A 17096-nucleotide genomic window follows, 5' to 3' on the forward strand; every position below is an offset into this window, starting at 1 on the left:
TTGTGTACCTTTGTCCTTTTTTTTCTTTTTCATTTTCCCTTTTGTTTTTGGAGGCCGAGTTTTGCTCTTGTTGCCCAGGCTGGAGTGCAATGGCGCAATCTCGGCTCACCGCAACCTCTGCCTCCAAGGTTCAAGCGATTCTCCCGCCTGAGCCCCTCTAGTAGCTGGGATTACAGGCGCCTGCCACCGAACCCGGCTAATCTTGTATTTTCAGTAGAGACCATGTTGGTCAGGCTGGTCTCAAACTCCCGACCTCAGGTGATCCGCCCGCCTTGGCCTCCCAAGGTGCTGGGATTACAGGCTTGAGCCACACTGCGCCCGGCTCTTTTTCTTTTCTTTTTTTTTTTTTTTGTTAGATGGAGTCTCGCTCTGTCGCCCGGGCTGGAGTGTAGTGGCGCGATCTCAGCTCACTGCAAGCTCCGCCTCCAGGGTTCACGCCATTCTCCTGCCTCAGCCTCCCGAGTAGCTGGTATTACAGGCGCACGCTGCCACGCCCAGCTAATTTTTTGTATTTTTAGTAGAGACGGGGTTTCACCGTGTTAACCAAGATGGTCTTGATCTCCTGACCTCATGATCCGCCCGCCTCGGCCTCCCAAAGTGCTGGGATTACAGGCGTGAGCCACCGCGCCCGGCCTTTTTTTTTTTTTTTTTTTTTTTTTTTTGAGACGAAGTTTTGCTTTGTCCCCCAGGCTGGAGTTCAGTGGCTCAGTCTCAGCTCACTGCAACCTCCGCCTCCCAGGTTCAAGTGATTCTCCTGCCTCAGGCTCCTGAGTAGCTGGGATTACAGGCGGCCACCACCACGCCTGGCTATTTTTTGTGTTTTTAGTAGAGATGGGGTTTCAACATGTTGGCCAGGCTGGTCTCGAACTCCTGACCTCAGGTGATCTGCCCACCTCAGCCTCCCAAAGTGCTGGGATTACAGGTGTGAGCCACCACTCCCGATCTTGTTTTTTTTTGTTTGTTTTTTTGGGGGCGGGCGGGGGGGGAATAAGAATATTTAACATAAGATCTTAACAGGTTCTTTCTTTCTTTCTTTCTTTCTTTCTTTCTTTCTTTCTTTCTTTTTTTTTTTTTGAGACAGGGTCTCCCTCTGTTGTCCAGGTTAGAGTGCAGTGGTACAATCACGGCTCACTGCAGCCTTGACTGCCGGGGGTCAAGTGATCCTGCTACCTCAGCCCCTTGAGTAGCTCGGACTACAGGCGTACCACCACAGCCACCTGATTTTAATTTTTTATGGAGATGGAGTCTCACTGTGTTGCTCAGGCTGGTTTCGAACTCCTGGCCTCAAGCCATCTTCCCATCTCAGCCTCTCGAAGTGCTGGGATTACAGACATGAGCCGCTGGGCCTGGCCAGCAAATTTTTAAGTGCAGGATGCTTTGTTAACTGTAGATCTCTGGAACTGCCTCATCTTTATGACTATAAAATGTTTTTGAGAAGGTATTGAAAAAATATTTGCTGAATAAATTGTGTGACAAAGTATAGCATTTCCTTTGCTTAAACCTCAAAAATGTAAGCTAGATATGCAGAGCACCAAAACTTTGTAGTTACCTCTCACAGATCAATTATTCATAGGTCATTCTTGAATCATTTTTTGTTATTGAGAATTAACTTGTCTCCTCCGGCACGCGGTATTCTTGGTAGCCTCTAGGATTTCACACAGGGGGAATTTAAATAGTCTTAGAGGTCCTTCAGAGATTTACAGGAAGTGACCTGCACTTTAACAGGTCTCTGTAGAGCAGGACTATCATGATAGCATTAAAAATATAAGAAGCAAAAATGATCAATAAGATGTCACCATTTGTACTTTGAAGTGGTAGCATAAGACTATGGAATGGCATATTTCCTCTGTTTGTGAAAAGGATAGTATGATGATGGTTCTTTGAGCAGAAATTGTTTTTCTTTCAAATGCTGTCTAAGGCAGCACAATGTAATAGAAAGCCCATTGGTGTGGGGGGTGAGGGTCCCAGCTTCCTGGGCAGTAAAATGAACAGGACTGCAGATCGATCTCCAGGCCCCATCCAGCTCTCAAGTTCTCCAAAACTTTTGGAGATAAAGCCATAGAACTTTCTTGTGAGCATCAAAAGTTGTATTTCATGTTTATTATTGCAACTGACTTAATGTTCCAAGAGTGACTGTTACAGATCTACTATATGTAGATATACAAACTTTGTTTTCATAGTTTAGTGTTTTCCAGTAAATGAAATTTGTTTTCATATAACTAATATTTAAAGGTGTAAATAATATCTAGGACACATAAATTTAAGGAACCATCATAATTGTATTTAACTCTGATTCATTAAGGGATTATCTAGTTTGTGAACATGTAAACCCCCTGTAGCTCTCTTCCCATTTCTGAACGAAGACAAAATTTCAAATTCCAGTTTGTGGCTTATTCATACCTTCAAAATTATAACCAAAGGCTAAAATGAGTTTCTGGTACTGTTTGGAAGTTTCTATTTTGGGGGCTATCCTCACCACTGAACTTGAACTGGGGATTATCAGTAGTACTGTACATAGTCCATTAATTTCAAGTCAAATCATTTCACAAGTGTTAATATTTCACGTATACATGACTGCAAGGTATGGTAGAATGCTTCATAAAAGCTACTGAAAATAAACTTCAAAAATAAAATGTATCAATTAGTTAAATCATATTAGCCTATGGGAGAAATTTCAATGTGTTTACTTCCAAATTTCAAATTAATAATGGGGCAATATTATTGTGCCACCTAGAGCACCAAACAGTGGGTATAAACCATCTCCTTAGTCAGATGGAACACTGGCTGGACACTGCAGATTATCTAGGGCTTAAGATGTTAACCTCTATCACGAATCTAAATTCTGACTTCCCTATCTAAAACTTCGAGAACATCACATCTTTTATTTAAAGAGAAAAAGTAAACTTCTAACATATAAAATAACGGATTTCTTTTCAAGAGCGATAGTCCATTTTTCTTTTTACAAAATCACAGCCCTTGATTTTTCATAAACTTTAAGTTTCAGAATAATTTGGTCAAGAGTATTTCTACAGGAATAGGAAGAGAATCAAGTGGGCCTATAATCAAAGACTTAGCTGGGTCTCACCCTCACGGTTAGCTACTGGGACTTCGTAGCTGATGACCAGGTCCTAAAGTGGACAGAACAAGTGTTACTGGAGGTCCGTCTTCGTGGTAGGTACAGAAAACTTGGAAATGCAATTCTGAGGTTTATTCAGGGCTACTAAGAGCATGAGAACAGCTGCCCTGCAAAGGCAGGTAAACTAAGGTTTGCAGTACGGAGTAGTAAGCAAAGCCTCTACTTCCCAGGCCCCGCACCCGGGGTGTGGAACAGACAAAAGAACGGTTCTGCCCTTGCCCTTCTCGAACTTAAAATCCAATTCGCAAGGCAGGACTCACACAAATTAAACCAAATACAGTATTATGAGGAAAAGAGCCGCTGCGTGTTAACAGTTGCCAATGTATGCTATACCAGTCAAAACTGAGATACGATTTGAAGGAGTTTTAAACGAAGAGCTGGAGAAACACATAAGAAGGCAGATCTAAGATGGAAGAAAAGGCGGATTCGGGTTGAAACGCCAAGTTGAGGACTGAAGAAAGCATTTGGATAAAGCAGCCTCCAAGCTGGGAAGGAGAAAAGCCAAACGAGTATAGCCACCAAAGACCCAGAAAGGCCAATATATCATGCAGTGAGTCGGTTGAACTGAAAGGCGGTTTCCTTTTCCTCCATTTGCTCAGTCCCAATTGGAAGCGCACTGCGCGGCCTCTACAGCGCTCTCCGCCCGGGTTCGGCGTGGGGGCGGGGAGGTAAGTACGGTAATGGGCGGGGCCGAGCGCGGGCGCGCTCCGGCTTTCCTCCTGCGCAGCGCTCCCGTCAGCGCAGGGGGCGGGGCGCCTATATTACGTGAGCGGCGCCGCTCCTGCGAGAGGACGTTGCGTGCTCGCTCGCGCCAGGCGAGTCTCCGCGTCTCCCTCGCGAACTCGGTGAAAGGAATTGGCGCCGTTCGACAGCAGGCGGATCCGCTCTGCAGCACGAACCCATCTCCAGCCGCAGCCGCAGCCGCCGCCCCGGCCGAGGAGCAGCCGCAGCAGCCGCCACCAGTGGCCGAGTGAGCGGAGCCGAGTTTGAGGCAGCGCCTAGCGGTGAATCGGGGCCCTCACCATGAGTTCCTCGCCTGTTAATGTAAAAAAGCTGAAGGTGTCGGAGCTGAAAGAGGAGCTCAAGAAGCGACGCCTTTCTGACAAGGGTCTCAAGGCCGAGCTCATGGAGCGACTCCAGGCTGCGCTGGACGACGAGGAGGCCGGGGGCCGCCCCGCCATGGAGCCCGGGAACGGCAGCCTAGACCTGGGCGGGGATTCCGCTGGGCGCTCGGGAGCAGGCCTCGAGCAGGAGGCCGCGGCCGGCGGCGATGAAGAGGAGGAGGAAGAGGAAGAGGAGGAGGAAGGAATCTCCGCTCTGGACGGCGACCAGATGGAGCTAGGAGAGGAGAACGGGGCCGCGGGGGCGGCCGACTCGGGCCCGATGGAGGAGGAGGAGGCCGCCTCGGAAGACGAGAACGGCGACGATCAGGGTTTCCAGGAAGGGGAAGATGAGCTCGGGGACGAAGAGGAAGGCGCGGGCGACGAGAACGGGCACGGGGAGCAGCAGCCTCAACCGCCGGCGACGCAGCAGCAACAGCCCCAACAGCAGCGCGGGGCCGCCAAGGAGGCCGCGGGGAAGAGCAGCGGCCCCACCTCGCTGTTCGCGGTGACGGTGGCGCCGCCCGGGGCGAGGCAGGGCCAGCAGCAGGCGGGAGGTAAGAAGAAGGCGGAAGGCGGCGGAGGCGGCGGTCGCCCCGGGGCTCCGGCGGCGGGTGAGTGCTGCGTTGTACGTTGCGCGCGGCGGGAGGCCCGCGCGGGGTGGGGACCGTGCCCCAGGCCTGCCGGAGCCCCGCAGGGGGAGGGAGCCCCGGGCGGGAGGGCGCCGCGGTGAGGGTGGGGGAGGGGGCGCGGGGAATCCCAGATGAGCCGAGAGGCCTCGGGCTCGGGGCGTGTGTGCGCGCGCGCGCGCGTGTGTGTGTGTGTGTCGGCGGTGGCAGCGCCTCCATTATGTGGCTCGAGAGCCGGGGGGAGCTGCAGCTGCCGCTGTAGGGGGAGGAGCCGCGGGCGGGCGGCGGGAGGGAGCCCGGTCGGCCCGCGGTGGCGCCGTCGCGCTGCGTGCGCGCGGTGCGGGCACATGTCTCGGGGGGAGGGGAGAGGCCCCAGGTCCCGGGGCGGGCGCGCTTTGGCGGCTCCTCGCCGCTGTATTGTGCAAGGAGCGCAGGGGCTCGGCGTGACGTCACTTCCGGCGGGAGGAGCCGGGCGGGGCGGGGGGCGGAAGATCAGTACAATGCGGCCGCGGGGAGCGCGGGCCCGCGGGGGAGGGGAGCGCCGCCGCGCCGGGCTCGGCCCCTCCCCCTCCCCGCGCCCTCTTCGGGATACACGTGGGCTTCGGGCCTGGGCCGCGCAGTTTTTCTTTGGCTTTCTCGAATCATCGAGGAGACTGGCAAAATTAGTAACGTCTTTAGACTGCGTCACTAGCGCCAATCGAATTCGTAGTTGATTGTTCTTTGAATTCACATTTGAGTCCTCGGTTAAAACCTCAGTTAAAAAGCAGGATAAAGTCGAGCTGCTTTGGTTCTCGGAACGGAAAAGCGTTTTTTTGTTGTTTAGAGGCTTGGCCTTTTATGGGGCTCGTGTGTGTTTCAGGGGACGGCAAAACAGAACAGAAAGGCGGAGATAAAAAGAGGGGTGTTAAAAGACCACGAGAAGATCATGGCCGTGGATATTTTGAGTACATTGAAGAGAACAAGTATAGCAGGTATAGGATGCTCACCTAGTTTTACTCATCCCTTACTCGTTCGTTGATCGGAAAGCTGTATCAGGAGACAATTCTGTCTTTCAGAGCCAAATCTCCTCAGCCACCTGTTGAAGAAGAAGATGAACACTTCGATGACACAGTGGTTTGTCTTGATACTTGTAAGTGAAGCTGTTTCTCCCCAATTATGAAATGCGGTGATGGTGGTTTTTTTTTTTTTTTTTTTTTGGTTCCAGAATGTTAGAAAACTTAATGCTTAAGTGCAGCAAAACTTGGGTTAGTTTTTTTAAAAGCAGGAAGATAATGGTTTACATTCAGAACCTAGTAGTTTAATATTTAGCACGTCATCAGTTGTATTAAGTGGATTATTTTACAGGCTCTAGGAGTTTCGTATTTTTATGAATTGAAAGTTCTCATTCTTAGGAAATGTAAAATTAATGCCAGTTTTTGATTAGCTAACGGAAACTTGTAACACTACCTATGATTTAGCCTTACAGGCTTCTACAATAAAGTAATTCATTTTTTTGTGGAATTATATTAAGTGAGCTATTTGGGCTAGTTAAATATTTACTAATGACTTCTCCCATTAGCACACAAGTATATTCCCTATTTTAAAAGATTGTAATACTACTTTTTCAATAACTGCTCTTTTGTTCTCAATTCCAGTTCAGTAGCTGCTGCTTTAAACATAAGTTGATTTCTTCCAAAGACCTGAGGCAGCAGCAGTGGGCTATCACTGGGCCACTAGCTTTCTTCAGCAGCGAATGGTATCAATGGCAGTGCAGCACTGTAAATAAATACTGCTACTTTACCCAGTTGGGTTGCAATTGAGTGAGAAAGTATCGCAAACCTCTAAGTGGGCTTTGACTGTCAGACTTGTTTTTTTTTTGTTGTTGTTACAAAAAAACGTAGTTGGTTTAGTGATGAGAATGTACAACTCTGGGTGTGATAAATAGACCAAAGGATAAAAATAACTGTTTCAAAAGTATCAGCTATGGTGTCAGCCTGCTGTGTTAGATGGAAGGCATTGGAGCTTAGCTTCTCATGTTTTCTTGTACAAATTGGCTTTATTCAGATTTGTAAGAGTGTCAATGTAAAAGTCTTTCTTACTGGAATATCCTTTACAGAAGGTTGAGATAGTCATCTGAGCCTTTTTAAAAGAAAAAACTGCAGGTGAAAAAGGAGTTAGTTGATTTGAAAGTTTTAGTGAAATTCTGGGTTGTATAAATAAGAAGTTGCTAGGAATTGGCAAGGTAGTGAAGTGGTGACTCACACAGGTAATGTAATTGTTAGATTTTTTAGCAAATCAGGAATATGTCAATATATAAGTACAATGTTGAATTCAAACAATCTGTTGAATTAAATTCTGTTAATTAGAATAATTCTAATTTAAGAAAAATTCCAAACTGTAGATTTATTTTTCTCTGATCAGTAAAAAGAAAATGAGTTCCAGCTTGACTTTAGCTGTTCAAGTGAGAAGTCTGAGGAAGTGCATGTTAATGAGCCAGTGACCCATAGGTAGCTGGGTTAAAGACACTTTGGATTTGGATAATCCGGGAAGCAATTAATCCCTAATTGTTGAACAGGCAGTCCTGGGTAAAGAGGACCTAAAATGCTGCACTATTAACAGCATTAGACGGCCAGGTTTGTACTTCATAGATTTAGGCTGTCTTCTTCACAAGTTTTAGAAAAAGAATTTAGGAGCTAGAGCCCTGGTGCAGGATCAACAGCAGCTCATACTCCTATTTTAAAATAATTTGATCGTGGCCTCCCTTCAGTTTTAATGTGGCACTGGTAAATCTACCTGGTTCTGGCATGCTTCACTTTGATTTCCTGCTATCCTCTACTGCTTGCCTCTAAATCAAGGTAAAGAGCAGAGCAGGTATGTATTAATGTCACATTGTCTTGATTATTTTAAATACTTAAAATATACATGTTAAACCTTGGTATTAGTTTCACAGGCAGTTTACTTTTCAGTACATAATTTAACAGGAGTGACTTGGTGGGAGTGGGGCTTTAAACTGAAAATTGGAACAACAGCATGATGTGGAGAAAAGTTGTGCAGCATTAAGTACATGCAAAAATTAAGTAACCAAGTTTTGTCTATATAGCAGATATGTTTACATTGGATGTCAAAAGTAACATAGTATTTGATATAATTACAGATAATTGTGATCTACATTTTAAAATATCAAGAGATCGTCTCAGTGCTTCTTCCCTTACAATGGAGAGTTTTGCTTTTCTTTGGGCTGGAGGAAGAGCATCCTATGGTGTGTCAAAAGGCAAAGTGTGTTTTGAGATGAAGGTAAATGCAATTTTATGATTTGTTTGTTTGTTTGTGGAGACAGTCTCACTCTGTTCCCTAGGCTGGATTGCCGTGGTGCAACCTAGGCTCACTGCAACCTCCGCGTCCTGGGTTCAAGCGATTCTCCTTGCTTCAGTCTCTCAAGTAGCTCAGACTAGAGGCACACACTACCACACCTGGCTAATTTTTGTATTTTTAATAGAGATGGGGTTTCACCATGTAGGCCAGGCTGGTCGCCAACTCCTGACCTCAGGTGATACACTGTCTCGGCGTCCCAAAGTGCTGGGATTACAGGCATGAGCCACCGTGCCCAGCCTTTTTTTTCTTTTTAAAATAGTGACAAGGTCTCACCATGTTTCCCAGGCTGGTCTTGAACTCCTAAGCTCAAGTGATCTGCCCGCCTGAGCCTCTCAAAATGCTGGAATTACAGGTGCTTCATACTGCTAAGTTATCAAAGGTACTTATTTTTGAAGCTTCCTGTAAATTAAAAGAGGAGCTTGGAACCTTCATTTTGTTGTGACAGTTAATCACGGTTGTTATGTTAGAACTTGCCATGCAGAGCTAGGCGATTTTTTATTTAGGGTACTTCATTTTTATCAAGCATTTGAAAGGGCCACCAAAGAGTTAAAAATAAAATTTGGTTAGATTACTGCTTTCGTTGGTGAGAAAAACATTAATTGTATCCTTTAATTGGCTTTAAGTTAAAGACTGACAACATGAACTTTAAAAATATTAAGTATTCTTTTAAATATGGGTCAAAAAAGTATTTAACTTTAAATTTCAAGTTATAAGCACATCAGTTTAAAGTTCTTACAAATATTGGGGGTGGGCTAGAGTGTGCCTTCTTTGTATTTATAGCTAGAGGAAGATTAGCCCGTGGCGCAATGAAATATGCGAGAGTTAAGGGGTTACCTCCTTGGTGTATTATTTTAATTATTTAATGATTTGACTTTCAGGTTACAGAGAAGATCCCAGTAAGGCATTTATATACAAAAGATATTGACATACATGAAGTTCGTATTGGCTGGTCACTAACTACAAGTGGAATGTTACTTGGTAAAGCTTCTTTTTGACTGATGTGGGCTCATGAATGTTCAGGAGGGTCTGATTTCAGTGTTTTTTAACTAGAGGGCATTCTAAGCTTTTTGTCTGTTTTTATCTATTCTGTTAATACTTCAGACAGGTTATATTAGCGCATAGTAGGCACAGGCTACATTTTAGTTTTTGTTCCTTTATTAGAAGTTTATGACCAGTGGTTGAAATAAAATCTTACCCATGATATGCAAATCGTCAACTAATTTGGTCTCTGCGTATATATCCCTCCTAACTTCCATCAATTCTGGTACAGAGATAGAAAAGTAATAGTGTCAGTGACAGGTGATTAGGTTATATGCTTATTTCTCTTGTAGCCTACATCTTAAGTAGTAAAATAGATGAGTCTTTGGACTATTTTAAACATCTACTTCATGAAGATTAATTATTTTCTTAGGTGAAGAAGAATTTTCTTATGGGTATTCTCTAAAAGGAATAAAAACATGCAACTGTGAGACTGAAGATTATGGAGAAAAGTTTGATGAAAATGATGTGATTACATGTTTTGCTGTAAGTTAAAGCTAACTTTCTATGTATAAATGGCAAAGTTAGTAGCTATATCTAGGAACTTTAAAGAAGCTTTACTGAGGTCAGTTTTCAATATGAGCAACAAAATACACCAGTCCCTGGATTAGTGTAAAGACTTCATTCAGCAGTTGAATTGGGAAAACACAGGACATTTTTGAGGAACTCACTAATTCATTTTGACTGAAAACAGTGAGCATGAAATTGACCTAGAAAATTTAGTCTAGCTTCTAGATCAGTATTGTTTCTGGTTCTGGAGATACGTGCTTCATGGTTGACAACCATCAGATTTCTTAACTGTGTAGCCCTTAAAGGCCACCTAATAGTTCTTTAACCTGTAGCTTCCACAGGATAAGCTTTGCTCCTAATTTTAATTCTTAGTTTTTTAGAAAGTTTAAGGAAGCAGATTTTAACTGTTGAATTTTTTTCTGTGTAACAGAACTTTGAAAGTGATGAAGTAGAACTCTCGTATGCTAAGAATGGACAAGATCTTGGCGTTGCCTTCAAAATCAGTAAGGAAGTTCTTGCTGGACGGCCACTGTTCCCGCATGTTCTCTGCCACAACTGTGCAGTTGAATTTAATTTTGGTCAGAAGGAAAAGCCATATTTTCCAATACCTGAAGAGTATACTTTCATCCAGAACGTCCCCTTAGAGGATCGAGTTAGAGGACCAAAGGGGCCTGAAGAGAAGAAAGATTGTGAAGTAAGGGATTTTTTTTTTAAAACTGTGGCATTTGAATATTGCTTGCCTGGCACAAAATGACATTTAGAAGAACTAGATGATTAGTCTGTTTCATTTACTTTGTGCTGTGCATATTGCTCTTAAGTAACTGTTTCCCCCTTATGTTGACTGTTAATCTTTCCATAAACAAGTTTTTGTCCCTTAGTGTAAGGGCTATGAAAACTTAGATATTTAAATTGGCCTTAAAAAACAATATTTAAAGAATTATTAGGTGGTGTCTACTGACAGTGAAATGACATTTCTTTTCTTTTCACTAGGTTGTGATGATGATTGGCTTGCCAGGAGCTGGAAAAACTACCTGGGTTACTAAACATGCAGCAGAAAATCCAGGGAAATATAACATTCTTGGCACAAATACTATTATGGATAAGATGATGGTAAGTAAAATGTTTAGGGCCTGATCTCAGTGTTTAAAATAGACTGGGAGAGGCTGGGCATGGTGGTTCACGCCTGTAATCTCAGCACTTTGGGAGGCTGAGGTGGATGGATCACCTGAGGTCAGGAGTTTGAGACCCACCTGGCCAACATGGCGAAGCCCCGTTCCTACTAAAAATTTAAAAATTAGCTGGGTGTGGTAGTGGGTTCCTGTAATCCCAGCTGCTCGGGAGGTTGAGGCAGGGACAATTACTTGAACCTGGGAGGCAGAGGTTGCAGTGAGTTGAGATCGTGCCATTGTACTCCAGTCTGGGCGACAGAGCAACACTCCGTCTCAGAAAAAAAAAAGAAAAGAAGAAAAATTATAGACCGGGAGGTATTCTAGGTAAACTTTTTGCCTTTGTGTCTATCCATTTTGTTAATATCTTAAAGAGATGGGAGGAAAGGCAAGATTAAGTTGGTTCTTTCAACTCTGAGGGTAAACTGCCTTCCAGTGGCTAGGCTTCTGTTTTTTTCCGTAGTGTTTTTGAGCTCTTAACATCTAGCAGCTAAAAAGAATTGAGTAAGTGTAAGGTCTTGTTACATAGTTTAAGTGACCTGTTTTTGTAGCAGTAATGGACAAAGGTAATACTTAAATTATAAAATGTTGCCTGCTTTACATATAGATATGAGTTGAATTTTAAAAAGCATAACTTACTAAAATTCACAAGTTCAAGGGGAAATTTTAACTTTTGAATATAGGTGGCAGGTTTTAAGAAGCAAATGGCAGATACTGGAAAACTGAACACACTGTTGCAGAGAGCCCCCCAGTGTCTTGGGAAATTTATTGAGATTGCTGCCCGAAAGAAGCGAAATTTTATTCTGGATCAGGTACGCTGTAGCTTTGAAATTGAAAAATATTAACTGATAATTTAGATAGATTGGTGTAGAATTAATGTTTGGGGTTGTAAACATAAATTTCTTTTTTTAAAGACAAATGTGTCTGCTGCTGCCCAGAGGAGAAAAATGTGCCTGTTTGCAGGCTTCCAGCGAAAAGCTGTTGTAGTTTGCCCAAAAGATGAAGACTATAAGCAAAGAACACAGAAGAAAGCAGAAGTAGAGGGGAAAGACCTACCAGAACATGCGGTCCTCAAAATGAAAGGCATGGAATTTTAATTCTGTTACTGTGTGAAATCTTTTTTTTAAAAGAATGTTTTTCCTACATATTCTGCTTGTGTAACTATGTTAAATCTATTAGGACTTAAGCCTCCTGAAAGTTAACATTTTTTCCAGCAATACTGCTTCAGGAATTAAAATTGCAGTTGTTACATATGCATATATGTTTGGTCTGTTTTTATTTTTAGGAAAATATGTTACTAAACCTCAAGAATTGTCAGCTTTAGGATTGTGAGGATTCGTGGTGGGTTTCTAAGTTACTAATATGACTTTGTTTCCTGCAGGAAACTTTACCCTCCCAGAGGTAGCTGAGTGCTTTGATGAAATAACCTATGTTGAACTTCAGAAGGAAGAAGCCCAAAAACTCTTGGAGCAATATAAGGAAGAAAGCAAAAAGGCTCTTCCACCAGAAAAGAAACAGAACACTGGCTCAAAGAAAAGCAATAAAAATAAGAGTGGCAAGAACCAGTTTAACAGAGGTGGTGGCCATAGAGGACGTGGAGGATTCAATATGCGTGGTGGAAATTTCAGAGGAGGAGGCAAGTTAATTTTGAGTGTTCTGTATTTAGTTCAGGATCGAAACAAGTGATAATTTTATAGTTTGGATGTAGCTGAAGTTTCTTCCTCATTAATGGTATACAATTTTATAGTTTGGATGTAGCTGAAGTTTCTTCCTCATTAATGGTATACTGTCACAGTAACTAAAGTATTCATGTGATGTTAAATACACCTAGGTTATGTTAATGGTTAGAATTAAACATTTCTTTTGTCTTTAAACAATTATTTTTGGAGAAAAAGGAACAATCTAGAGGAATCCTAAGTCTTCTGTATAAGTAGGGTACAATATACAATGAAACTAAAACAGCTCTTGTTTTTTAGCCCCTGGGAATCGTGGCGGATATAATAGGAGGGGCAACATGCCACAGAGAGGTGGTGGCGGTGGAGGAAGTGGTGGAATCGGCTATCCATACCCTCGTGCCCCTGTTTTTCCTGGCCGTGGTAGTTACTCAAACAGAGGGAACTACAACAGAGGTGGAATGCCCAACAGAGGGAACTACAACCAGGTAATGATTCAAGATCCCTGGAAGCATGATTGATAACTGTAGCTTAGTCTGGAAAGGTGTGAGCTTTATGTTGGGGTGTCTTAGTAATCCGTAAGGAACGTGATAGGCATTGACATAAGGAAAATTGAACTAGTAATGGTGAAATGAGTCTACTTACTTTTGAGTTTTTTCAGGTGTACTAAACAAGTCAGATGCATTTCTCATAATGAATAAAAAATTAAAACATTAAGAAACCAGCAGAGGGTATCCAGAATTTGTGTATTGCCCCCTAAGATTAGGGGCTAGCAACCTGTCCATTTCTGCTCCTCTCTCCCACCCCCACAAACCTAACAAGCAATTGGGCTCAGAGCTCTTAGAGAGTATTTCCTTTTTGTAGAACTTCAGAGGACGAGGAAACAATCGTGGCTACAAAAATCAATCTCAGGGCTACAACCAGTGGCAGCAGGGTGTAAGTAATTTCTTATGTGCTTTATGTACATTAATTGTATTTTGAGTTCCTAAGATTTATCAGTCTTGAAAAAGATCTTGTCCAGGGATTGAAGTGTTTATAAGTGTTAATAGGGTAAAGTGTGAATCGTCTTGCAGTAGTAGCCATAATCTACCTTTTGAAGGCAAAATAGGTTGAAGATTGCTATAAGTTAAATTTTTTTAATAAAGTAATATTATTTAATATATACAGTTCTTTTACTGCTAGCTTTAATTGTGTAAACTAACAAAGTCATGATGTTTCATTTTGTAATGTGTATTGATAATTATGGGATATTAAAACTAAATCTGGTTTGGTAGAAATCAGAGGTATGACAGGTATAAATTTGTTTCCAGCAAATTACTCTGAATTAGATTCATTGTCATTTCCTAAAAACAGTTTGAGTGGCTTATTGATGTTTTTTCTTTAAAAACAAAATTTTCTCTTACAGCAATTCTGGGGTCAGAAGCCATGGAGTCAGCATTATCACCAAGGATATTATTGAATACCCAAATAAAACGAACTGATACATATTTCTCCAAAACCTTCACAAGAAGTCGACTGTTTTCTTTAGTAGGCTAACTTTTTAAACATTCCACAAGAGGAAGTGCCTGCGGGTTCCTTTTTTAGAAGCTTTGTGGGTTGATTTTTTTTCTTTTCTTTTTTGTACATTTTTAATTGCAGTTTAAAAGTGAATCGTAAGAGAACCTCAGCATTGTGCACGATAAGAGAATGTGTCAGTATTTCAGGGTTCTACATTTTATCTGTAAAATGTGACTTTTTTTTTTTTTTTATCACAACAGAAGTAAAATGTTGCTTTGTACCTGGTGTCTTTTATTAAGAATTTACTCCCCCCATTTCTCACAGAGAATAACAGTCGGGAGTCATTGTCACAATATAATAGAAATGTTAGCAACCAGATTCATGTAAGGACTAAGTGGTCCTCATGAATTGCATTAAGACTCTGTACTGCTCATATTACACTCCATCCTCTCTGTAGTTTGCTGGGTAGTGGAGGGGTTAAGCTAAATCATAGTTTCTGACAATAACTGGGAAGGTTTTTTCTTAAAATAACAATGGAATTGGTATAATTGGGATTGAAAACTAAAACTTGGAACTAAGATAGAGAAGATGGAGTGTATGTAGAAGGGCTGTTAAAAATGTAAAACTTGGTTGCATTATTTGTGGAGGCTCAAACTTGTGAAGGTTAATACCATAATTTTTCCATTTGTTCTGCATTTTGATTCTGAAAAGAAAGCTGGCTTTGCCCATTTCTTATTAAAAAAACTTGTTGTAAATCCAGTTGTCTAATGGGATCTATATGAAGTTAGCCATGTCTGTATGCCCTTCTCCCACAAAATACTGTATAACTAGTGTGCTTGTAGTAGTTAACTCCACCATCTTTGTAAGCTAATGAAATTGTGAGTCACCCATTTATATCTTAATTTTTAATCATGTCAGTTCTTGAATGGGTATCTCCTTAGCCTGCTGATTTCTTTTTCTTTCTAAAGAAAGTGGGTGGAGAAATTAATTTAGACGTTTGTTTGCAATAAAAAGAATTCATTTTACTCTTGTTTTGGGATTCTCGCCATCAAGGTTCAAAATCCCTTTATATAACTCCCAAGAGGAGAAATTTATTAAGTGTGTGCTTTCTGGACAGCTTATTCTTTACTCTGCATAGAACATTTAGGTTTTAAAAACTTAAATGTATACTGACAATTGATACATAATTATGAAGTAAAGTTGAATTCTTCCCTTCCCCTCCCCCCCAGACAACTTTTAACATATTTAATGAGGGGAAAAGGTACTGGCTGGGAGAAGTTAACACTGAGTTTATCATCTTTACAGAATGCTAATGCTGTCCTCAACTGATTATTTTATATACATATATATGATACATGAAACTCTGGGAACAGATGCTTTTAGAAGCCATCATGCAAGCCAGTCATTGATGTCACTGCTACACAACACTGCTAACTTGACTGTAGCTATGTAATAACATTAGATCCCCTAATTGTAATTATATTGGGTTTGCACAGAACACTTTAATCTTCCCCTCACCAATGTGAAGTGAGGAATCAGGAGTCAAACTGTAGAACTAAAATTTGACTTCAGTCTAGCGTTTCCTTGGTGTTTTTAGGTTGCTTTGGTAAGTTTAGGTTTGCTATATTTCTGATTGCTTAGAATTTTGTTTTAGCCCTTTAAAATCAGATCATAAATATGAATTCATACTTCTAAGGAATTTTCTTGCTATAAGCTGGAGTTTAGGTGATGTATAGGTTCAGTTGAGACATTTTTGGAACAGGCAAATCCTTAGTTAACATAAGATATTTAACAGTTGAAGATAGTGTCATGGATTTTTATCTTTTTTAGCAAGTAATGCTAAGAACCACTGGCCTGAGCTACTACTCTTCAGTATACATTATTAGGATTGCATAGACTTACTAGAGGAACAGTTTCAGGTTTTGATGCTAATCAGTGTTGTGTCCTAAAGTTGTCCTTTGTGCCTTTAAAAAGTTTTGGATATACCCTCTAGTTTAAAATTGCTTATTAAGGAATTCATTTTGTAATTGCAGTGGGAAAGTAATGGTCAAGTAACACTAGGTAGACTATCATGCCTGTTTAGCCCAGAGAATTTGGGGGGAGAGAGAATAGATAAAAATGGCACCCAGAAAAATGTTAAAATGTTTAGTCAAGACTAGAATTAATACAATTGTCTACACTTGTATGGCAGAAACAACCTTATAAAGTGTTTAAGGAATTCAGAGAAGGGAATGTACCAAATAGCAAGCAACAGGGAGAAAATTAGGTAAGAAGTAAGATACGAACGAGAAACCTGATTTATTGCTCATCCTTCCCTTGCCTCCCTAATGGCAAGCAAAAATCTGAACAACTGAAAAGGATGTAGTTCTGGACAAATCCTGACTACCCAGAGGAAACTCACTGTGAGATTGCTGTTGATTTGAAGGGTGCTTTCACTAAGAGGTTATATTTTAAAGTAGAATAACATGCTGAGTGTAAACTGGCTTTGGATTGGTCAGCTGCAGTAGTACAAAAACAGCATAGAATTTGAGAAAACTAAAACTGCTATGAGATAGCTATGAGAAAACTAAAACGGCTATGAGATAGAAATGATGTAAAATTATGTGGAAAGTTTTCCCTCATATACTCACATACAGCCTTTGAAGGGCTCTGGCTCTGACCGGTTGATGGCCTTGAGCGAGATGAAATCATGAAATTGAGTCAAATCAATTTGACATTGAAATGACAAGAGGAAACTCTTAAATATATAAAAACAAGCTCTCATTTGCCTAGGATAGATACTGTCTTAAAAATAAAGACTGAACCTAGATGTTCTGAGCACTAGCAACAAGGTATTTTAACAAGTTTAAAGGAATTCTCTGAAAAAGTTATAAAATTATTCTAGGAAACATAACCATAATAGTGTTTTAAGGGACTTTCATCTGGGGATTTTATATTCATGAACAGAGTGTATTCTGTATTTAAAATGTCTCATTTGTGGGAATTGAATGACATGT

At 41.6% G+C, this 17096-nt stretch overlaps 1 protein-coding gene across 2 annotated transcripts; it reads left to right on the forward strand.

The window, feature by feature from the left end:
* The first annotated feature begins 1080 nt into the window (after positions 1 to 1080).
* Positions 1081 to 15125, forward strand: HNRNPU (heterogeneous nuclear ribonucleoprotein U). 2 transcript variants are annotated; one of them, XM_016922581.4, is made up of 14 exons: positions 1081 to 4850; positions 5725 to 5836; positions 5921 to 5994; positions 7999 to 8138; positions 9095 to 9194; positions 9628 to 9740; positions 10195 to 10458; positions 10755 to 10874; positions 11614 to 11742; positions 11845 to 12013; positions 12312 to 12566; positions 12907 to 13091; positions 13468 to 13539; positions 14009 to 15125. In XM_016922581.4, exons 1-14 carry the CDS (start codon positions 4160 to 4162, stop codon positions 14060 to 14062), a joined length of 2478 nt encoding a protein of 825 aa, XP_016778070.1. In that variant the 5' UTR covers positions 1081 to 4159; the 3' UTR covers positions 14063 to 15125.
* Positions 15126 to 17096: the final 1971 nt, after the last annotated feature.

Source organism: Pan troglodytes, chromosome 1 (assembly GCF_028858775.2).
Source record: "Pan troglodytes isolate AG18354 chromosome 1, NHGRI_mPanTro3-v2.0_pri, whole genome shotgun sequence".
NCBI lineage: Eukaryota > Metazoa > Chordata > Mammalia > Primates > Hominidae > Pan > Pan troglodytes.

Coding starts and splice junctions, on each gene's coding strand:
- HNRNPU (XM_016922581.4), top strand. CDS start 4,160: ATGAGTTCCTCGCCTGTTAATGTAAAAAAGCTGAAGGTGTCGGAGCTG. Junction 5,995..7,998: donor AGTGGTTTGTCTTGATACTT/GTAAGTGAAGCT, acceptor ATATAATTACAG/ATAATTGTGATCTACATTTT. Junction 10,459..10,754: donor AAGAGAAGAAAGATTGTGAA/GTAAGGGATTTT, acceptor TCTTTTCACTAG/GTTGTGATGATGATTGGCTT.